The sequence below is a fragment of the Cyclopterus lumpus genome, chromosome 4 (genome assembly GCF_009769545.1).
Source record: "Cyclopterus lumpus isolate fCycLum1 chromosome 4, fCycLum1.pri, whole genome shotgun sequence".
Lineage (NCBI taxonomy): Eukaryota > Metazoa > Chordata > Actinopteri > Perciformes > Cyclopteridae > Cyclopterus > Cyclopterus lumpus.
The window spans coordinates 4,350,866-4,375,404 of record NC_046969.1 but is presented as its reverse complement, the minus strand read 5'-3'; the positions used below and the strand labels follow the sequence as shown (position 1 = coordinate 4,375,404).

At 41.7% G+C, this 24,539-nt stretch overlaps 1 protein-coding gene across 1 annotated transcript; it reads right to left on the bottom strand.

The window, feature by feature from the left end:
- Nucleotides 1-881: 881 nt before the first annotated feature.
- kdm4aa (lysine (K)-specific demethylase 4A, genome duplicate a) lies at nt 882-23,090 on the bottom strand. The gene is made up of 23 exons (XM_034531233.1): nt 22,966-23,090; nt 21,288-21,452; nt 19,957-20,132; nt 19,718-19,832; nt 19,426-19,619; nt 17,963-18,012; nt 17,067-17,170; nt 16,806-16,943; nt 15,195-15,427; nt 14,949-15,106; nt 13,603-13,799; nt 13,318-13,524; nt 12,713-12,809; nt 11,799-11,983; nt 10,990-11,194; nt 10,753-10,829; nt 10,067-10,122; nt 9,076-9,184; nt 7,971-8,159; nt 7,646-7,816; nt 5,658-5,777; nt 4,644-4,736; nt 882-4,535 (listed from the first exon to the last, which is right to left on the bottom strand). Exons 2-23 carry the CDS (start codon nt 21,423-21,425, stop codon nt 4,395-4,397), a joined length of 3,153 nt encoding a protein of 1,050 aa, XP_034387124.1. The 5' UTR covers nt 21,426-21,452; nt 22,966-23,090; the 3' UTR covers nt 882-4,394.
- Nucleotides 23,091-24,539: the final 1,449 nt, after the last annotated feature.

The window sequence follows — 24,539 nt, the reverse complement described above, 5'->3', positions numbered from 1 at the left end:
CATGCAAGGTGTTACCTCCCCATCAGGACTAACTAACATTCAGACACTGATGAGAGGAGCTACCATGCAAGGTGTTACCTCCCCATCAGGACTAACTAACATTCAGACACTGATGAGAGGAGCTACCATGCAAGGTGTTACCTCCCCATCAGGACTAACAAACATTCATACTCATTCACACACCAGCCTGCGGGGACAACTCTGGGTTAAGTGTCTTGCCCACGGACACATCAACATGGACTAGCGGAGCCGGGGATCGAACCGCCGATCCTTTGATTGAGGATTGGTTGAAAGGGACCGTGTGTAACGTGAGATGGAGGAAGTGGGAATTAATTAGAAAGAAGCAATACTGTATGAGAGCGTGCGGTGCAGATGAATGACAAGATGATGTCGTAAATGTCGGCAACAGACTGTAATGACCAGAAACTACATTTCAGAAGCTCTGCAGTCCAGCGTGGAACCCCAGGGTTTGTTTAGATTATTACTGTATACAAGTAATATATCCAACAATTAATGTCTTCTGTGATTAGTTATTTATTTTTCCACGTTGGAAGGATTTGTAGTTGGTGGAAGGAAGGCAGGAAAAAAGAAAAAGAAAGAAAAGGGCTTGAGACTTATTAGGCTTGTAAGTAAAATGGCATCTAAACCCTGAACAAAAAGTACATTAGATGAAAACTGGTTCCAAGAAATGAAAATCAAGAATTTCACTTCATTTCATCCTATTAGACAACTGTGCGAAATTGTCATAATTAGTCCATACATTCTTCAGTTATGGCCAAAGACATGTTCTGTAGGTCTCAGGTTTTATGACCACCAATATTATAATACATTCACAATTGAGACCAAGTTGACAATTGAGAAAAACTAAAAGAAATTGAGAATGAAGACTGAAGCAAATTTTCTTTACTGAAACAAACAAATTAATTTGACAAATTGCTTCAGTTATTTCTCTTCAGGAGGAGAGAACGAGAACAGACAGCTCATCTCCTGGGTAACAGGTAACATCTTAAAATAGACTACATAACATTTACACCTCACAGGTTCCTGTGAAAAATACACAGAGCATGTTTTACAAAACAACGCGATAAAATAGAATAGAAAATACCCCCTTCAATGTACAACTCTGTTGATACTTTATGAATACAATAAATTCATTCTCCACTGAACTGATGGAATTGGCAGCGACGAACTGGAAAGCGCCCGTTCCTCCGTCTGCAGTCTCAACAAGAACAAGTTCACAGGTCTATGATGAAGGCCACCGTGTCCCGGTAACTAGTGCAATGTGACCAATGAGCTTAAGGGGCGCGCAAACTGTAAGACATTTTATGAACACGCAATTAACACCTTTGTTTCTTTTAAAAATAGGCAATGGCAGCAAACTGGACCTAAATAAAAGTGCGATCCACAACTTTCAATCGAAGAGTGAGGGAACAATTGGGTAGACAAAGCGCATACAAAATCTGACTGGGTTCTTTAAAATGTGTATATATCCTGTAGAAAAATCAATCTCAACCTCAGTGTTACTGTTGTTACTGGTAAAAACAAGCTATACTTCGTTCTTCTAAATTCAAAAGGTAAAAGGATTGCTGTTCCTTGTTACAGTTAAAGAGGATTAAATGGCACAGCTCCTACTTAAAGAAATATTCCAACCATATATTATTCATATTTCTGTGTCCATTTTTCACAATCATGTCGTCCGGAATGCTGTGGTAAACGTTTCTACTCACAGGTGTGTGAAGTTGTCGGGGGATTCTTTCAAACAACAAAACTATTCAGTAAAACACTTTTTTTAAATTGCACACGCAAAGTCTGCAGCGTTCCACTCGGGAGCTCAGTCTGTCCAAAACGGTGTCTCAAATTCTATTTGTTTTCACAGCCCAATACATATCTTGGTCACATGATTAACAGAATAATCTCAATTTAAAAGGCCACTTGCTAGCTTTTTTTTTTAGGGCTTCAAATTGCAGTTGAGAGCCCAGAGAAAAGACCAGATTATTCTGTCACACTATTTACGGAGATAATGCCAAGCTCTACCAATCCTTAACAAAACATGTTTGTTTCAATGATCTGGTTTTCTTTTGTAAACTCTCAAATATTGATGTCCACTTTAAAAGTGCAGATTATACTAAAACTTTCTTGGGTACACAACTAAATGTACCCATAGCACCAAGCAGAAAAAGCTGCCGAGGGCCAAAAAGCTGTTGGTGAGTATCTGGTCAGATTAGTAATCATGTCTACTTACTCAGATAGTTCTGCATAGCAATTGAAATTTGAACCTTTTCAATGTTCTTGTGTTTGTGTTTAACAACATTTAAAAGCTTTGGCTTCCCTTTTTCTCGATGCACATATCCGTAGAAATCTAATCAAATTTTAAAAGATCTACAATTTTCTCAAAGTAAGGTATCAAAAAAAGAAGGGATTTGGTATTGGTACAGAAAGGTACTGTACCTACGGTAGTAGAGAAAACCGATTAGTTTCAGTACTTTTCTGGATGTGTGTGTTTGTTTGCTGTTAAAAAAATAATCTCCCTGTAACTTCATTGTTTCAAGAAATGGCGGGCACCATTTAGGATTGCAGGTACAAACTTTCTGTGCATCCTTCTAGGCCACGAGCGGCGAGTAGCTAACAGACTCTAACGCTGCTATCATTTAAAAGGATAATACTAGTGCAATGTAATTTTTTTGATATACTCCTGGAAAGAGTCTGACTGTGGCTATATCAATGTCTCAATGATGTTATTAAACTCGAGAGGTTCCTAAAGCCAATATGATTTTCAGCAAGATGACGGATGAGGTCATTGACGAGCCTAGCGTTACTTAGCGTGGAGCTCTGCTACTTGACCCCTTCGGTACCCTTTGTGTTGGATACAGGACGTTTCTCCCGGTTGTGTTGAGATAAAGCTCCTGTTGGTTGGCTTGTATGTGATGTAAAGAAATGTCTTGCTCTGGCTATGCAGATTATCTACGCCCATAAATGTATTATCAAGTAGATGTTATTGTGACAACACACGTCAGTCAACCCGCTGCTCTGCTCATTTTTTGTAACCGGTGTAGCATTGAAGATTGGTGGAACTACCAAACTTGCTAATTCGACAGACGTCCGCTAGTTAGCTTGCGAATCCCACCATGCTTTCATGCTACACTTATCTGTTGATAGCATTGTGTTTTTCTATATTGTGTGTGGATGACGTTTTTAAACTTGACTTATTTATTTTGGCTCTTCACGCTTCGTTACTCCACTACTCGTTTGAGTTCTTAGTGCAACATTTTGTTTATAGTTAGTTAGCCTGCAATGGCGACGCTACATATAAAAAGGTCTGCCGCTCTGACCGTCCTCCTACATTGATTTTAATGGGAATGTCCGTTCTACTCCTAAACTATTTTAATGGAGTAGACAGAGCAAAAGACTAGGTATAGTCAATTCAGCCTAGCAAGCTAATAGTAATCCCCCACTATAGTACTTCAGTACTCTATGAGTCAGTGAGACGAAAAGAAGACTGGAATACTACACATTTAGGGTCCTGCATTTTTCTGTAATATTGCGGCCGTGTCTTGGAGAGGGGCCCTTTGTCAATGTTTTAAGGACCTCATTATTTGAAAAGTCTCATGGTGCATATCCCTACATAAAGTTGTGTTTCATCCAATTAGCATAGCAGAACTAGACTGCTCAGAATACGGAGCCTGAAGGTATCAGGGGTAACGTCTTTAGATGTTACCCCTGGTGAGTCAATTAATGAATAAGTCAAATCAATAGAAAATAGTTTGTGTCTTTTTCTTTCAAGCAAAAAACTATAAATCAAATAATTGAAATAAGGGAGTTAGTTTGAAAGCATTTATTCAGCCAAGTGATGGCACAATTTAGTAATTTACTAAATTAAATAAATGAAAACGACCTTTGATACCTGTTGGGCTCCGTATCATAGCCACTAATGGCAGCAGGAAAGAAATAAAACAATGGAGATATTATCTCTCAACTTAAATACATATGTGGCAGAGGTAATTAAAATGTTTAGTTCAGAGCAATTAATTTTACATTAATATCAAAATGCTACTTTCTTGAACAAATGCCATTTTGTTGTATTGCTTCCTACCTTTATGTACGTTAGCCTACTGCACTGTGTGCGGAGTCCTATGGATAAACAACGGAACTTACAGGACTGCCGTTTCTTTGATCGCAGTAGAACAAAGCAAACCAAACTCTTGTTTGCGTTAACAAAAGGTGGATAAATGAGAAAAATAAAATAAAATGTCCAAAGTCCAAAGTGGGTCCTGAAGGAAGTCATCTGGAGCTACACTCTCAGTGGCTAGCTGCTAAGTTAAGGTTACAGTGAGCACAGTTCATTCTGTCAGTGCTGGTGGTGTGTGTGTGTGTGTGTATGTGTGGGGGAGTGATGGCTACTCCATGATGGTTCTGTAAATCACAGGCTCGATGTAGTCACCCCTGTAACGCGAGTTGATCACTCTCTGCCTCTTTGACTGCTTGATGATCTCCTTCTCTTCAAAGATGCCGTCAAATCTCATGTCTGAAGCTTTAGACTGCGGAAACAAACAAGGTCGCATGACATGGTGGACACATCTTTTCAATCAAAAACTAAATATTAGGTAGATTAAAGAGTCCATGTGTGAGGTTTGGGTTGCACTTACCAGTCTGGATTTGACTCTCTTGGGGAGTTCTTCATCCAGAGCGTAGACGTCGTCTCTCTTGGCTGTTAGCTGTGAGCCATCCTCAAATTCCACCTGCACTCATGAAACACAGCAAAATATAATAATGAGGGGGTATATTTGACACATTGTCCCTTAAATTCAATTACTGGGGAAATCTTTCAAGCGCCGCTAGCGTTTCAAGAACACATGCCGTGGAAATGCTGGAATAGATGGAGGCAAGGGACAGTCCAGCAGATGGTGGTAATGCAGCACTCATGAATGCTGGATACCACTCAACTTGAATTTGGAGAAGTGACGTAGAGACGCCTCTAGTGGCGGCAGCAACCTGTCCATCACAGAAAATCCGCCCTAAAGCATCCCGCTGCTTTATGGTCTGTTTGACTCTAAATGGACCATAATTTACTAAATGAACATCATGCTGTTTTGAAGAAGACTTGAAACTAGAGATTGAGACCATACACTCATGTTTACAATGTTTACTCAGGGAATAAATCAAGAGAGAAGTAGTCATTTTCTATAGACTTCTCTACAACCAGAGGAGTCGCCCCCTGGTGGTCAGTAGAGAGAATGCAGGTTGTAAGTCTCTACTGGCCCTCTGTGTCAGTCAGGGTGCACATAAGAGCGTGCTGCTGGCATGTTCCGGGACTGAGCTCACTGGCCAATCACAGACCAGCGCTTACATCCGAGCCTCCACTGTAGCCTACTGCATCGCAATAGCCCAAAAAATAGCTTACTTTAACAGAACTTATTAGGATTGAAATAAAAATTACATCTGGCGTCTGTTTGTTTGTTAATCAAACTGGACTTCATGTATGCAATTTCATAGTATCACCAGAACCAACATGCCCTAATCCTTGAATGCAGGCCTAACAGCATATGCATTTCCACCCATTAATGTCTACATATCTTTCCCCCCCATTAATATTTATCTAGATCTGCCCATTGTCGAGTGACACAAAACAACCAAACACACACACACAAAATAAATCTTACCAGGTACATGTGGATGGCATGCGCTGCCACAAATTTGGCCCCATACACCAGGCCGTCTGTCCATCGCACCTGAACCACATCACCCTGGGGTGGTGGTCCGAGCTGAGCACAGTCTCGGTTCTAAAAGGACAAAACACAGGTGTCATAGTTGTACGTACAGTATCTTGATATGAGCAGATCATCATGATAGATTAAAACATTCACGAGGACACAAACTGTGTTCACTCTTTGCCAAAGTAAAATCTTAATGTCAATTCCTACCAGATCCATATGAAACTAGTCAAAAACAATAAACAATTCTGTTTTCCACATTAAAAGCCTACCCAACAAGGGAAGGCTGAAGGAGGTTTAGCGTGAGAATTCTGAAGGAAGTGTTGACTTTCATTTGTGGTAGCTTTAAATATTTATAGTAAAAGGACTCTTGGATTTAGTGTTGTGGAAATGGACCTTATACAGAATTTAGTACAAACCAAGTGTTTGCATTAACTGGGGATCATGGGAAATTAGAAGTAAGCCTGTAAAACAAAGCCTGGTTCTTACTGAGGTTAATTACTGCTGCCATTTAAGAGTTTGGGATATTATCAATACGATATTACACAAGTTTTGTTATGAAACTGTGTTGTACAGAACAACTAATGCTCCTCACATACAGAACAAAAATAGAAAATCTAGATAGTTTAATATCTAGCTCCATTGTAAATATGAATGAACAATATGTCATAAGTTGTGTTTGCATTCAATTCTTACATTTTAAGCAAACTTTTAAATTCAAAAGAAAAGAACAAAAGAATGTTTCCATGGACTGTTTTGGAGAGAAGTCTTGGCTCCAGCATAGTTTAGCAAGTTGAGGCTACAGGCCTCCTGGAAGCAGCAGTACAAGTTGAGGCTACAGGCCTCCTGGAAGCAGCAGTACACGTTGAGGCTACAGGCTTCCTGGAAGCAGCAGTACAAGTTGAGGCTACAGGCTTCCTGGAAGCAGCAGTACAAGTTGAGGCTACAGGCTTCCTGGAAGCAGCAGTACAAGTTGAGGCTACAGGCTTCCTGGAAGCAGCAGTACAAGTTGAGGCTACAGGCTTCCTGGAAGCAGCAGTACAAGTTGAGGCTACAGGCCTCCTGGAAGCAGCAGTACAAGTTGAGGCTACAGGCTTCCTGGAAGCAGCAGTACAAGTTGAGGCTACAGGCCTCCTGGAAGCAGCAGTACAAGTTGAGGCTACAGGCTTCCTGGAAGCAGCAGTACAAGTTGAGGCTACAGGCTTCCTGGAAGCAGCAGTACAAGTTGAGGCTACAGGCTTCCTGAAGCAGCAGTACAAGTTGGGAACTAGAAACAAAACAAGTCGCCTCGGCCAGCTAACCATCGAGAAGAGAACAATGGAGAGAGGTCTTCAGGAACTTGTCTCAAATGGGCAAGTTTGAATTGTTCTTTCATGCTGCATGTACCAACCGTGTTGTCCGGAGACGAAGACAAACATTTATGTTACGTTCTGATCAGTAGTGCGTGTTAAATGTTTGCTTTGTCAAAACTTATAAAAGGTGGTTCCATAATCCAAACCCTTTTTTTTTTTAAGATGCTGCTATGGCTGGAGAGTATTTCTTCATTTAAATAAGAGCAAAGAACGACACCAAAGGGAATAGATCTATTCGCTCTTCTCCTGACTGGCTTTATGACTTTGATTGACAGATGGTTCAGCAAATATATATCATTTTTCAACAGATTTCAATGAAGGCTTCTCAGATGGTTCTGTGTCACAAACCATGGTGGGTCAGGTTGAAAAAAAAACACAAGTTTAACTGAGGAAATGTATGAATTGGAGCTTCTAAGGCTAAATACTTAAACATGTACGTACAAATAAATGAATGGAAACATGGCTAAAGTAGGTCCAAATGTACCAAACGACACAATACGAGGTTTAATGTACGATAAAGGAAAAGGAGACATTTTAAAAATTTGAAATTACTTTTGTTGAAAAAGATAAGCTGGCGAGACCTACCACGATGTCTTCGGGGAAGAGATTGTCGCTGAAGGAACCGTCATCAAAGTTGACCTCGTAGAACGTCTCTTTAGACAGCTGCACCACGTCACACTGGTAGTAGCGGCCGTTCTTGTGCTTGCATATCACCTTCTGTCCCACAGTCAGCTCATGCATGGCTGCCTTATTGCGCTGTCAGAGGAGAGTCAGGAAACCACATGTTCATGTCTCACTACCCACTCCAGTAGTCCCTCACATTTGATGCGCTTTAATGGAACAGAACTGAACTTCCCCTGCAGTGAAGAAAGTCATTCAGGAGGTTAACGGATCCCCAGGAGCTCCTTACCTCAATCTGAGTGGGGCCTTTGTGTCGACAGCAGGTGACGTGCACCACAAAGGGCCATTCCTCAGGCTGCATGAGGACTCCGGCAGCCTGGGCGCAGGTGGGATGGTAGGCAGTGGGACAGCGGCCGTGGGAGCACTGCACGCAGCAGCCCGACGCCTTCTTCATCCTCTTCTTACAGTAGTAACATTTCTGTCAAACACAAGAGACAATACTCAAAAGTGCAGCGATTGGAAAGGACTCAAGGTGGAGCCGACAGTAATTTGCTCTAATATGCGAGTGGAAATCTGTGAAGAGTGTGGACAAATATTTTGGTGCACCAGGGCTTATGAGTGCTTCTGACACCTGAATTGGAAACTTTCTGAAAATGCCTTCTTATTAGCAAATGTGCACAAAACATTCAGGGAGCAGCTTCTTTTTTTTTTCTCCAATGCCACGCCATGTTGAATTGGCAGATTATATCAGGCTTAACTAATAATTAAGAAATTAATCAGTTCATTTAATTTAACAAATGTTGTGCAACAAGTAATTTGTTAGATTGTGTGTCTGATATATATATATATATATAGCTAGCATAAGCATTTTCTGGATCATTAACCTTTTTGCAAAAAGGTTATAAGACGCACGCATTCACACATTCCTATCACATGAAGATAATCCAAAAAATGCTTTGTTTGGCAAATGTTTAGTGGAAATAGTTCTGTTGGGTTTTTCGGGCTCCACTCTTGTTATACATATTAGACTACATGGGACTATGGAGAGTTTGGTGAAGTGAGTTCAATACACTATTTGTATTGTTTTTGGTTAAACTTTTCCCTTTAAGGTTCAGTAAAACTCAACACGTCATGTTCAGATGTTTCACATTAAAAGAATTCCAGCAACTCCAAAAGGTCACATGTTAGCTCTACGAGTGAAGAAGGATGACTTGTTGTACAGATGGAATAAGTGCTGTGGAAAATGTACATTATCTTTAATCTACTGTGAACAGGTGATTTGACTCCTTGCCTTTAGTAACAATCAGCATTTCTTTTGTTCACGCTGCCTTATGATTTAAAAAAACAGCTTCCAATGGAGAATGTAACGATAAGCCATTAAAGTGTGAACTCACCAGTTTAAATCTCTGCAAAGGGATTCCACTTAAATCCACAGGACTTCTTTCAGTGGTGTTGACAAAGCGCGCCTCCAGCACAGCCACTGCACACAGCACATGTACCCATCTGCAACACACACACACATAAGCAGCCTATTCTGTCTGTTTCCTAAAGCACACACATATATACACACACACATAATAATAATAATAATAATAATAATAATCCATTTAATTTATATAGTGCTTTTCTAGATACTCAAAGACACTTTACATTATACACCGTAGACACAGCTACGGGGAGCAATGCAGGGTTAAGTGTCTTGCTCAAGGACACATCGACTAGGGCGGGGATTGAACTGCCAACCTCTTGATTGAAAGACGGGCATGCTAACCACTGACCCATAGTCGCCCCACAAATATAATATATATATTATATATATATATATATATATATATATATATATATATATATATATATATATATATATATATATATATATATATATATATATATATATATATCTATCTTATAAGCATGGATTTGATATTTAACTTCTGTTGTGTGGTAATTTGAGTGTAATGTTTGTGTTTCCCAGTAAGATTACTTTGTTGTTGTCATATAGAGAGGTTATTTGGTACAAACACATGATTCTAATGATGAGGAAATAATAGATTGTATTTTAATTGATAAATCTTATTTTGTCATCAGCAGTTTTTAATGATCATTAATGATGACCATATTCAAAAGCAGTTCATCCTTTGAGTCCAGGTGAATGTTTATGCTAAATTTGAAGAAATTCCCTCCAGACGTTCCTGAGATATCAAGTCCATGAGAACGGGACGGATGTGAGATCATCAAAATGTAAGCACGTACGCACACCCGGGAAACATAATGCCTATAGCAGAGTGTTGTTGTTCCTGTGTAGCGCGAAGGAGCTGATTCATGACATGATAACACGATTGACAACGCGCAGTAGATGAACCCGAGGACTCTGGAACAACTTACTTGTTGTTGTTGGCTTTCTGCAGGGCTCCACCTCTCAGCGAACACAAACAGCAGTTCTGCAAATAGAAGGCGTCATCAATCAGCTGTCCAGACAAGCTAACCTCTGGCTTTAAGCAGAGGCTCCTCAGTTGTCAAGCACACACACAACTCCTGTTTGTAAAGCAGCTAAAAGCCTTTTCAATGAAATGTATTTTGTATAGCCCCAAATCACAAATTATCCTCAGAGGGCTTTACAATCTGTACACATATGACATCCCCTATCCCGGGACCTCACATCGTATCAGGAAAAACTCCCATGACGTTTGTATAATCTCATCCCATGTAAATAGCTCATTAACCACTAAACCATTTGTAACAGTCACGTGATTGTCACGTGATTGTGCATGACCAATGCTTCATTTTCACTTTGTTTTGATAAACCACTAATAAATATTGTAGAGGGGCAAGTCAACATTTGGCTATGGGTAATTACATTTCTGACAACATTTCAAAAAAACCTTTATGTTGAAGCCGGAATGAGCTTTGATGGAAAATTATTGTTATTTTTTAAGAATTTTGAAACATTTGATCTGTGAAGAACAAGACGATATACAAATAACCCTAATGTTTGTGGGCCATTGAAAATAACCACTGAGCCACTTTAACTACCCAATGGGCTCCGATCAAAGCGTTTGAGCGCCCCTGACCTCAGTCATGGCGTTGGCCCTGCAGCGCGCACACTTCCACTCCTTGCTCACACTGGCCGGATCCACACCGTAGCAGCCTGGAAAACACAAACAGACAGCGTGACACACGGGAGAGCTGAGAGGATCACTGTCTGTTAGCGTGGGCTGCCATCCACAGTTAAGATATGAACAACTTTAGGGAAAGAAAATATCTGTGTGTGTATGTGTGTGTGTGTGTGTGTGTGTGTGTATACTGACTGGTGTGAACCCGGATGTTGCACCGAGAGCAGCTGATTAGGAGGCTGGTTCCGTCTTCTTCCAGGTGAGGCGTGACGGGCTGCTCCTCATACTCAGAGTCCTCCTCTGTGGTGGTGGTGAAGCACATCTCCGGGATCAGAGGCTTGGTCCGCATCCGCCCACCGGCCACCATGACGGGACCGTCTACACCGCTCGCACATTCAGTCTGGACCATAAAATGTCATTTGTGTGCATAAGTGGATAAATCATGTTTTGAATTAATCATTTTGATTAAGAATTAACATAATATAACATTGAACAATATTTAATATGTAGGGTATGGTCTATATGTTGGTATGTGAGCGTGAGAGTCTGCTCTGGTACAGTTACCTGCTGGTCTGTCTGTAGGGTATGGTCTATATGTTGGTATGTGAGCGTGAGTCTGCTCTGTTACAGTTACCTGCTGGTCTGTCTGTAGGGTATGGTCTATATGTTGGTATGTGAGCGTGAGAGTCTGCTCTGGTACAGTTACCTGCTGGTCTGTCTGTAGGGTATGGTCTATATGTTGGTATGTGAGCGTGAGAGTCTGCTCTGGTACAGTTACCTGCTGGTCTGTCTGTAGGGTATGGTCTATATGTTGGTATGTGAGCGTGAGAGTCTGCTCTGGTACAGTTACCTGCTGGTCTGTCTGTAGGGTATGGTCTATATGTTGGTATGTGAACGTGAGAGTCTGCTCTGGTACAGTTACCTGCTGGTCTGTCTGTAGGGTATGGTCTATATGTTGGTATGTGAGCGTGAGAGTCTGCTCTGGTACAGGTGCAGGTAACTACCTGCTGGTATGTGTGGAACAGTGCGCAGATGGAGCAGTATGGAGCTTTGGATCCCATGCGCTGGTTGTACACCCTCTCTTTCTTCAGGTTGGGAGGTTTGCTCTGCCACAGGTGAGCCAGTGGTTTAGCCCAGCTCTCCCCTTCCAGACCACCCTCCTCCACTGGGGGGGCCTCCTCCAGAGCCTCTGAGGGACAAACAAGCACAACAGCAAAGTGAGCGTACACGTTCTGATCAGAGGTCTCGTTTTAATGAATGGTGGCAAAACGTGACCGCACGGTCAATATTTTCTTGTTTTGTAGATTCATTATTTATAAAACATTAAGGGCACAGAGCGATCGCCTCCATCTCCTTTTTCAAATGAATTTTGTTTTACATCCATCCTTTCTTTACTTCATAAAGTGATTTTATGTAACGTAATGGTCTGCTTCCATCCACATTTGTTGGCTTTTATTCTTTCAAAAACAACACTTTCGTCACGATAAACAAGTATGAACAGACACTCAAAGCTTCAAGTGTGTCACATGACATTCTGGGCTCAGTTGGAACCACTTAGTTTCCCCCCCCCCCCCCCCCCCCCCCCCCACCCCCCCCCTCCCCCCTCATTTACAGATCCAGGGATAAAATGGACAGCGAGCGGACTGTGACAAAGAGTGTGTAGTATTAGAATCACAGACTCCACCTGTCCTATTATTACCATCACAAATTGAAAACAGTACTAATTGATTATAATGGCATTTCTTTACGACCCTGCCAGACAGCACGACTGACCACACGATTCTAAGATCTAATCACAACTTGGGGATGATATCCACGTAAGAGAACTGAAGCCCCTTTCTTTGACTGGGCATTCATATTCATCCAAGTTTAAGTGTGATGGTGAGGCAGTTAAGTTGCTGTAGTTGATGCGACAGACCTTCATCACTCATGCCGTCCTTTATGAGCGGATGGTGGCCTGGCAGCTGTCCTAGATCACTCTCTGGCTCTCCATCTCCTGCCACCTCCTCTGCTACCTGCTGGAGAGACACGCCTACTGTTACTGTCAGCATCCAGGCAGGACCACCTCTCCAAAAAGGGACATACAGGAAGATAATCTCTTTCCTATGCTGACAAAAACTAAAACTTGTGAATATTCAGATATTTATTTGGTCTGGTCTCTGCAGCGAGGACTGTTGGGTTGGTTGGTGAGAGTCATCCTTTAAATGCAACAAACAACAAATCCACTAGTGTTTGCATAAACATTTCTTTTTGGATAGCCTATCAGTGAAATGCTTCTTACTGGCATCTCAAAGGCTGTAAGTTGATCACTGCAGTGGATTCAAGTTTTACATTTACACCTTTATGAAATATGAAATGCACTGAATGGTTGAAAAAAAATAGTGTACACAGCTGTGTATACATACATACATACATACATACATACATACATACATACATACACTTGGCTGAAACATTGAAACATGACAAAAAGTGATGGTCCATTAACATGTGAAGAACAGTATTGTGGTGTGTGTAACTCACTGCTTTGCTAACATGTCTGTTGTCTTTCTCCTCCTCGTCCTCGCTGTCCTCGCTCTTCTTGTCCTCCTTGGGCGGGGCTTCTCCCTCCCCGTAGTCTCCTTTGGCGTAGCTGTGAACATGCAGGACGTCCGCAGGGCTCAGCGTCCTCTGGAACAGCTTGTGTGCTGGACTGCAGATGCTGGCCAGCTGAGGCGCCGGCGCCGCCTCCTCCGCCGCCGCCGCCACCTCCGCCGCCGCCGCCACCTCCTCCTCCTCCGCCTCCTCCGCCGCCGCCTCCTCCGCCGCTTCCTCGGAGCACGGGGCCACTGCCCGGCTCTCAGCAGGCTCAGGAGGACACGGGTCTGCAGCTGACACGCCGTTCTTCTCTTTTTTGGAGACACTTTGTCGGTTTAAACTTTTCTTAGCGCTGCCTTTGGACTGAGATTTAGTCTGAGGCTTGGTGTCTTTGTCCTTCTTAGGCTCCGCCTTGACTTTCACCGCATCTAAAAGAATACATTTGGGAATGATGAACATGATTGCAACGACTGATACCACCAGACTGTCCGTGACCGCTGCAGGACGTTAGCTCGTTACAGCCTAGGAAACTAATAAAACACACTAAAGGTCGACGTTCGACATACGCTCATTCTAAAAAGAGTTCTACCCTAAATAATAAGAATACACTGCACTTGTTTTTCAAAACTGATAACTGGACTTTTTAGTATGATTCATTTGCACTTTATTATATTTTTACCAACTGTTTTTGTCAAGAATACTTTCACACAGAATGCTTATATTAGCTTTCGCACAGCGAATAAAGTCTTTAACCAATCACTGTGTGAGAGATGGAATGAGTTATGCCTCCATTTATGAACCAACAACAAAAAAGCTCTGCCGTCCAAACTATATGCATCGCCTCAAGGTACTGTTGGTACAGCTGTAGGGAGAATCCTAACTCCAATGGATGGCATACCAAAGCACAAAAACGTGTGATTTCGAGAAACATGGGAATAAGGTCAAAAGAGACAAGAGCTTTGATAATGTAGGAAAAATAATGCTCTCCTGTTAAAAATACTTTTCTTCGAGTTCTAAGACCTAGACTATCACTTATAAGGGACAGTCTAGGTGTTTTGAAGTGGGGTTGTGTGAGGTACTAATCCATTGTCAGTGTATTACCGACAGTAGACAGTTGGCAATAGCAAAGCAATGTTCTGCTGTGGATGTATTTTATACACAAAAATCTAATCAAGTTTACTGAACTGAAAAGGGAAACTTTCCGATGGTCTCACCAAAGCCACGCACACGGGAGACATTTCACAGAGAGTTGATTCTAACTTAAAAACCTAATCAAGTAGCTTTACTACATTATAAACCAAAAGGAGACTTGCAGGAAAATAAGGCAAACTTCTCTCATGTGCCAAAGCTACCACACTTACAGTATAGATTAGTTTCACTTTTCTGTTCAGTTCCCCATCTGAAAATATTCGAAATATGCAGTATTCTTTTCAGTGTGTAAAATGTGTCCACATTGTACATTATTTTGCTCCATCTACTGTAGGTATATACACTGAGTACCCAATACAACCCCACCACCTATTCCCTTAACACTAAACCCCAAAGTGGAAATAAGAGCTCTACCAACGGTCCTGTACCTCTGCCTGGCTTGACTTTAGTCAGACACTCCTTGCGTGACAGCTTGGCCTTCTTCGGCTCCACCTCGTCCGTCTCCTTCACTGTCAGCTCAGGCTTGATGTCTTCGGAGGCTTCAACAGCCTGGAGCTGACGCTTTGTCCCAGTTTGAGGCTTTGGACTGATGCATGGGAGACATTAGTGAAGACATGCCCGACATGGCAAAGCTGAGTGACGTACTGTACGGATGAATCTCTCAAGTGTAAAACCTTTTGTCCTCCGGGACAGGAGTAGTGGGCTCCTCAGATCCAGCTTCACTGGGACTCTCTTTTGGAGGCTCGCTCTTGTCTTCTTCCAGAAACTTGGCAGCCTCCGGTGTGGGTTTGGAGTGGTCGATGGGAGCGTTGTCTTTCCCAGCCTTCCACAGCTTGTAGCGGTCGGGCTGAAATTTGCGCACAAACACGTCCATGGAGATCTTCACCGTGTCCTGACGGCAGGAACACTGGGGGGAAATGAACAGATCCAACACTTTAGTCTAGGTTTAAGCCCTGGTAGTCTGAGGCTTTGAGAAGAGTTGCATTCACTGTTGGGGCTGAGAGTCCTCTTTCCAGTTATTCAGATACTTGGAAGTTTTACCTGATCTGATGTGAGGTCCTGGGACAGGAATGTCGTATGTGTACAGATTGTAAAGCCCTCTGAGGCAAATTTGTAATTTGTGATATTGGACTATAGAAAATAAACTGAATTGAGGTTTGTGGTTCCAGGAGGATGATCCAAGAACGTTACGAGTCCCTGACCTTTCCTTTGCAACATTCAGGTCAAAATGTCCATGTGCAATGTTCAAATCTGATGAAAAGAGGATGAATCCTCTGAGCTTCCCATTTTGGCCCTACGTGAAAAGGACTCATGAGAGAACGACAGATTGTTTTTTAAGATGTTTGTATGAGTGATTTAGGAGAACCTATTATTGTTAACATATTATTAGGAAGCCAATTATGCATCTCACGGAGATGTTCTTGCATGAGGCATGAATGATGCTTACTACTGGTAAGGCTTTAAGAACAGAACAAGAATTTGCCATGTTCCACCCAACACCGGCTTACGTACGTTTAATGAAAGCTGGATCTTTGGTTTGGTTTAAGTTTAAACTAAAGTCTGAGTTGGATTCGTTCATTTAAGTTGGTGTGAAAGCTGTCAATCAAAGTCTGGTACACGCCAAACAACAGGAAGGTCTCGTTGGATTTTATGGTTCTTCAAAGCTTGTTTTAAAGTTAATCTGGAAGCGTTGCCAGAGCAACAATTCCTTTAGCCACCAACCCGCAAGATTGCAACTCATTGACAGTTAGCTGGATCATGATATAAAACCACAAACATGAAGTCCTTTTCGAATATAGATGAGAACATGCAGATTATTGTAAAATCATTGGCATCTGTTTGTGTATCTTAACTAAAACAGAGTGTTTAAAGGACTAATGGAGCCACGACAAATGGCATTTCATTTGAATTTGTCATTTGAACACTAAGGGTGCTTTCCCAATTACTAATGTGGTCCAAACTAACTCAGGTCGGTTTGCCTGGTTAGTTTAGTGTGAAAGCTGTCAATACAATGACACTTCCAAGGGGACTCAAAATAAAAAACTTTCTCTGCTGCTTTCAAAAGAACTGAACTAAATCTGATGTGAACAACCAGGATTGTTTTAGCTTGATGAAAGTAGCCGTAGTCTTCTTTTGGTGATCGTCACCAGAACAAAGTGACATCATGAACCACAATGTTTGGCACTGTGGAGCAGAACACTCCTACATAGATGCAACTGCAGCCTTTGCATGGGATTAGTAACGAGATGAAGATTCACAGCTGTTTGAATGATGGTTTTGTTTACCAGAGTCGCCTGTTTGCCATAATCAATCCATCGCTGGGTGGCGAAGTTGGTCGACTCGGCACAGTTGTAGCCGTGGTTGAAACCAGCATGGTAACCAAAAGGGAACGTCACGACGAACTGCTCGGCTTCCTGAGTGACCTGAATGTAATAACACACAGAATTACAATACACCTTCCACTCCTCTGTTTAGCTTTACCGTATATACTGTTAAACGTGAGGCAATGATGTCATGAAGTCAGCACAAAGTGAATGGAAGGTCACCTTCTCAAATGGTATGCCATATTTCTTCAGGATTGAAGGTGAAATTAAAGTCATCTTGTGGCGCAGGAAGGCTTCACAGCCCTGGACATTCCCCGGAAAGAAACCTGGAAACACACATTAAAAACATCAGTGCCGACGACCCTCTCTGGGTGCGTTCATGTATTTTCTTTTCTCTGACTCCTCTCCATTGTTCTATTAACTAATCCTTACAAACAGGTTTCTGCTTTCATATGTAGAATTTGTTGGCAACTGGATAAGATGTTGCTACAGAAAGTGTTCGAGCAGGCTTTGGTTGAATGCAGGTGAATTTTCCATTCTGGGGAGCGGAAAAGGAGGAAGGCATTTGCCGGAACGTAACCTGGGAACCCATTGAGTGATGATTTAGATGATTTAATTTCTTACAACTAAAAATCTGGTCGTACAACGTCGTCTCTTGACTCCAGTCTTGCATCTCAAATGGCTGATCAGACTGTACCCGGATATCGCCTGGTTACGCCGAAACCCAAGAAATACAGACCCTTGAGCCCAGAGGCTTTGTCTGTGGTGAGACTGATAGCTGATGGGTTCTGAAACCGGGATCTTATCCCTTAAATAACTTAAAAAACACAATTTCATTTGTTTTCTTGCCAGAAATGAATGCAATGAAGAGGTATAGGCCAATTCTTATACAGTATATATATATATATATATTTAAAAAATCAACAAGGCCCTGCAACCCCCCCCTGTGAAGCTTCACTGAAAGCAGTTCCAACTTCCTCTTTTTGAGCAGAGGTTAAAACTTGAGTAAAAGTGTAAATGATGCATTTTCATAGGGAACTGAAGACAAATGTGATGAGAGCCTTTTCATCAAACACATCAAATCAATCTATGGAGTTGTGCAGGAACACGTCACACACCTTTGGCAAGTCGTTCCAGTCTCTTCCCATGCTCTGGTGGGACGACGTACCTGAGAAGCAAACACAAGAAAAAAACACAAGTAGATCAACTATGATGATATTGACAGCCGAGTTAATTAAGATATCCGCTTGTTCACGGTGGACAAGGGTTTTGAAGAGTCAAGACTGCAAGTGAACAGAAGAACAACTCTCAACAAGGGACTCAATCATAGCAGGGTTACTGCAGTACTTTAAGACTGGGACCACCAATACATTAAATCAACAACACAAAGTGATATACGAGTAAACTAAGTTACTAAACAAAAAAATAACTTATTTACATGTCTGTATTTTAAAACACATTTAATAATTATTTCACTGAATAGAATATTGTTTAGATGTGTTTTTTCTTTCCACCTGCAAGGTCTAATTCTCTCTTCTGGTTAATACAACATAAACAGATGTAAGTGAATACATATAGAGTGAGGGGTGCAACCGATCAGGGTTGTGAGACATGCATCTGATCAAAACATATTTTTTTAGCTCTGATCACGTGTTTTTGCTGCGGATACCGATTGCCGATCGTTGATGATCCATATTAGCCCATATCACCACAAAGAATAAATTAAACCGCTCTGATGTCTGTGTGAACAAGTCCTAAATGTTATCGCTTTATTGTGATCTAGTCACCAATCATGGTGTTCTGCATAAAAATACACAATTTAAATGTTTAGGAAATAAAAGATGGTCATTTTCTTGCCATAAATAAATCTTGCAATGAGTAGTTTTAATATGCTATAAGCTGCTAAGTTAAACAGGTGATATCCCTGTGAAAACATCTTCAAACAGTGTGTTTCTCTACAAAAACTACATTTTACAATATTACATTTAAACACATCATAAGGTATAATTTACCTTCAGCCAATACTCCTTTTTACTGAGAAGAGCATGAACAAGGATCAACAGCGGTCCGTTACACCATTGATATACAGTGTTCATTTACAATAAAGATACAATATTCATAGTTATCAGTAGTATAAACATAGATCTATTGAGTTGTTGATTGGTCCCATTGTCCCAGTAATAAAGCAGAGTATTTCTGTTTGTGTATTGTTCCCATAACAGTTACTCACTTCCCAGGGTCTTGTGGGTAAAGTATCTGGAAAGTTCGATCTAAGAAGCTAAATAAAAAGCACTTAAATGGCACTTTGTAGTTTTGCTCTTATGAAGAAACGTTACTTTCTTGATTATTGTTGTTCTGAGTTTGTACTCATGGTTCAAAGAGTCAACTAAATGAAATTAAATTAAATGAAATAATTAATAAAAGGGAACAGCAGGATTGTTTTTGTCATTAGCTCACAAAATCAGTGTATCTTTCATTTCAAATATGTGAGCTATATGTTTGCAGTGGTAAATAAGGACTGTTGACAGGTAGATTGTATTGAAAAACGGATGCAGCAGTGAAGGCGTGTCAGCTACTGTACCAGGACTTTGGCTCTCCGAAGTGAAGGTAGTTGATGCTGTACAGATCCATGTCCTCCGTGTGCCACGCAAAGGCACTCTTCCACATCCCGAAATACAGGTACGGTGTGTTGACTCCTTTGATCTTGATCCCGCTCTCGTTCTCCACGGTGTCCAGAATGGTGTTGAGGCGGCCGATGTTCCACTCGGTCACATCCTGTAAAAGGAGGAATTCAGCAGAGGCCGTCAGTCGCAGTGACACGGCGGCTACAGAGTCTGTGAGCACCAGATCGAAACACAACGAATCATACTCACTGGATCATACAGAGTCCCGCTGACATCGGCCCCGTAAAGGGGTGGGTTGAAGGTCAGGTTCTTCCAAAACTTCCTCTCCAGCTCGTCAAAATCCACGTATCTGGGATTGCGGAACCTACGATGATACATCCAAGGAGAGAGCTTGTTATGGAACAAACACACGGTACCAGGACTGTCTGCATCGTCCTCTTACTGCGTGAAAAACAGGTATCGATCAACTGCGGTTCATGCAAACTGACTTGTCCATGTTGGAGGTCTTGCGGAACTCGTGGACAGTCATCGGCTTCTTCTGGATGTTGTACTGGGTGAACAGTCCCGACTGGCCGGTCACCACCTGCTGAATGGGAGCTGGGATCACCAGGTCATCAATATTGTCGTACGTCTGTCTGGGTTTCCAGCCTTTGGGTGGAATAACCTGTAAGAGAACACAGAGGCAGAATGAAAAGTGACTGGATTTCAGAGAAGAGCAACTCAGAGCGATGACAATCTCATGGTTGGGTTGTTGGACTGATTACAAGCTGTGGAAAGGTGTATTGTCCTGTTTCACACAGCGGGGTACGGCAATTGAAAACATGGATGGGACAAGATGCGATTGGAATTACCTTCTGAATAATTAGTCATGTGGAGTGAGCATTGCAATAGATTTTAAATGCTGCATTGCTTGTCAGAAAATGGTTATTTGATTACTGAGGTGACAGTTTGGGAATTAATAAAAACTCAACTACCAGCATTCGCTCCTGGTGTTCCTCACCACGGTTTTGGAAGAAGCAAATAACGGGGGAACCAACTTTAAGTGGTTCATGTATTGTTTTTACAAAATTAACTGATAAATATTGAAAGATACTTTAAAGCAACAGTTGGTAACTTTAATAAAAAATAACTGTTTCTCATATATGCTCAAACTGTCACAACATCCTGACAGCAGAACATGAGACTGATAATCTGTGAACCAATCAGATTTCTCTGCCTCCTTTTAGTGCTCCTAAAAAGGCATTTGCAAGATTCTAGCCCTAAAAAAGCGCTAGAATCTTGATAAAAAACAACCAATCAGAACGGAGGAGTCTCTAAAGCGAAGCGTTTTCTCTGGTCAGTGGGCGGCATTTGGTTTTGGCTCAACTGTTTCCAACGGGGTGATGCTACACTAACATACGTTTCTGAAAACATTTGAGCAGAGGAAGACGCAATACAGAAACAGGTTCTTGATTCACATTTAATGAGCGCTGCCTAGTTTGACGGTTTGATAAGAGTTTAGGAGCGCCACAAGCTCCACGAGCAGTGATTGGCAGCTGCCTGAGAGACTCCTCCTGCAGATTGGTTGCTTTTCTTTAGGTGCAGATGAATCTTGAAAATGCCAGATTATCTGTCTCGTGTGCTTCTGTATACATAGCGACAGTTTTACATGTTTGGGGTTAATTGTTAACTATTGAGCCAAACAACATGGCTAATAATGAGGTCCTATTTCAGATTATCCCGACTACAAACAGTACAGGTTATTACACAGTTTGTTTCAGGAGAAAATATAAATGAAACCACAGTGATAACCTGACAAAATACAACAAACGCTACTTACTTTTGCCATTCCAGCTTTGTGTGCTCCTTGTGACTCCATATAGGCAATGTACTGGCTGAAGTCCTTGAACTCCTCTTTGGAGGGGGTGAAAGTCATTATCCTGGAGCCCACGCTTTGGGCCGGCGTGTCTGTAGTCATCTTGGGTTTCTTTCTTTGACTTAAACTCTGATCGGTGGAAAATATGGACATGATCATGAACACATCTCAGTAACTTGACAATGTGTGGCTTACTTTAATGCAGTTTCCTAAAGTCTTTTTATCCTGTGACCCAATCTGCATCTGGTCCATCATCACTTGATAGTAACAGACTCTCTCAACTAAGCACACTGCTGAAGTTGACCTCAGGGTAAAGGGGAAAGTCAAGGGATATTACCTGGCAATTTCTCCATTGATATACCACTTTAAGCTATGGAAACAGTACCATGGTTCCCAACGCTGTTAAGGGGATACTTCGGACCTTTTCAAGTGCGGTTGAACGAGTTACTTCTCCACAGTCAGTGCTCTACCGGCAGTTGTATAGGGACAGCGGGTAAACGTACTTATGCCACCTTCAAACAATGATATAAGTTTATTTGGTATATTTAGTTTATTTTAAATGTTCCCCGCTTTAACTTGCTGTCGGGCGGCCCTTTTTGACGGGGAACCAAAGCCATTATCAAAGCCACCATCAATAAAAACTGTTATTTGACATCGCAGCACACTTAAGTTGCTGCTCTTCTGCTGCCTCAATTGGTGAGTTTGTTTGTGTAGTATTGTCTGGATATTAAAACAGCAAACAAACCGATTAAGACCAACAACTCTCCGGGTTCTGCAAGGTAACATTAGTGTTTTTGTCAAGAGAGATGTCCTTTAAAACTTCTGGTCTGGTTGAGAAACTTTTATTCTTCTTAAAAACACAGACAAAAAGGGTGATTTCACTGTTTGTTCTCCATCCAGACCACATTAGACCAGATATGTAATTGTTTATGTGAAAACTAAATTGTATCCAAAGCATCAACTGATGGTGATTCAAGAATAGTCCTTTTTTGCCTTCATCCAAGTTGCCCCTCTGACTAACTAACAACTCCACTCTTTGACTCAGTTATGTTCATTACGAGAGACTTCTCTGTGTTGACCAACCGAGAAGATGTTCAACTTTGAGCTAACGGGCAACATACTCTTTACTCACTTTACTTGCAAACGCTGAATAGCCGGGGCCCGCCGCGTAACGGTGATTGGACACAATCCGGACTAATTACGATGCCCGGGCTGTGATTGGCTGGACATCCCGTCCGTCATACACTGTGACCCACTGACAGCGCTGCTCGTCGGAGAAAATATTTAGCTAACGTCGGTCCGCTAGCTAACATGCTAACTGCGCGATAGCTTGCTCTGCGTCTCAGGGCTTAAAAGTATGGTCAACAACATGTAAAGCGCCATCACATCCAGGAGTAAACCGCAATGAACTAGCATATATAGACGACACGAGCCGTCCTATCAAACCACAGTATCTTTAATTGAAAGTGGAACAACCGCTCACTGTGGAGCGGACTTGGATCTGACAGCTGCCTCCGCTCTCGGCTAAGCAACTAGCAAACATGGCTTGTTGCTGACCGTCAGCTTCTTGAGCCCAAACTTAAAGAGTTGCTCCCACTTTCCAACAAACATTATATTTCTCAAGTGCCAAACACGAACTTACACGCGTCGAAGTGTGGACGAGTTGTTGTTTTTTTCTCAGAGCGGGCTGTAGAGTAGAAATACAGACATCTTCAGTCCGTGTGGAAAAGACAGTCCTCCATTATTCCAGCGACGCATGCTCAGTGTGTGTTTGTTTACATGGAGCTCAACGGGAGGGGATTTCGTCGACACCCAGCCAATCACGACGTCCGACCTCTTCCAGGCCACGCCCGCGCCAAAGTTTGTCAGAGACCAAAGCGCTCACCGAATCTGATATTTAATGTCCTTAGTCAAAGGATGTACTGATGAAGCTGCATCACACTTTACAATCAGAACAATATTCAGAGAACGGACTGCGAGTAAAGATGGAGCTACTGTGAATAATGATCTATCTTGTGTGAGATGGAGTACCGCTGTCATGGAGACGATATCCAGTCTGTCGTAAATCAGCTTTAAGAGATCTAATACATTGCATCTCCTACACATGTTGTTCTGTGAAAATGAGAAAATGCAATCCTTTGAAAACACCAATTACACAGTTATATGTGCCTGCTGTAATACGCTGTCATGGCACACTTTAAAGGTACTACCTAAATAAATGTCCAATGGAGGGCTCACTGTAATGTATATGCAAACAATGACCTTCTGTAGGTTTATCTATGCGTAGTGATCTAAATGTAAAGATTTTATATAGCCCCTAAAACTCACAACCTAGCCGTCATATATAATGCATCGCCAATGCTGCCCACACTGCAAGCAGCACTGATGTTATGATGGATATGTTCACCTTGAATGCAACGTTTTTATTGTTTATTTTCCACTGAAATTTATATTTTTGTATTGCTTCTTCGTTTTGTTATATTTCATTGTATTATATTGTATCTGTCTCTTTGTGTTTGCTATTTATGGAGCCCACCAGCGAAAGCATTTCACACAATTGTGCTTGTATAACAGGAGTGGCAATAAAACCTCTTGAATCATGGAGCAATACACACACCAACAAGCCGTCAGGATTACCGGACAGTCATTCACAAACAACATACAAATGATTTTATATATGAAAACATTCTAATGCTTTGTGTCCCAGTTTACATCCGCTGACAGCAGGTTAACCTAACTGGCTCCAAGCTGTAGTTAATATGATGGTGTATAGTTATATTAAGACTGAAAGTACTTCATATAACTGTACAGAACGTGTTCTAGAAGAAACCCTAAATACAAGTATGAACTAGAAATGATACTCAGAGCAGAATAGAAGTCCACCACGGTGATATTATTAAAAACCCAAATATTCAACTTTATTAACATCAAGGTTTTCAAGACAGTGTTGTCTGCTTTTTTTTATTAACAAATAGAAAACAGATCATGTATACAACAGATAGGACCCCTCTGTGAAAAGAATCCGGTATATGGTCCCCCCCCCCCCCCCACACACACTCCCATCCGGTAAACGCCACACAGCAGAGATCCACCACTGAGCATCGACGCTGCTCTCAGTTACCGTCTGTCCGTCTGCAACACAGTGGTTCAAAACCATATATAATATATAAATATATATATTATATTAATATACATGTATATATATATACACACATG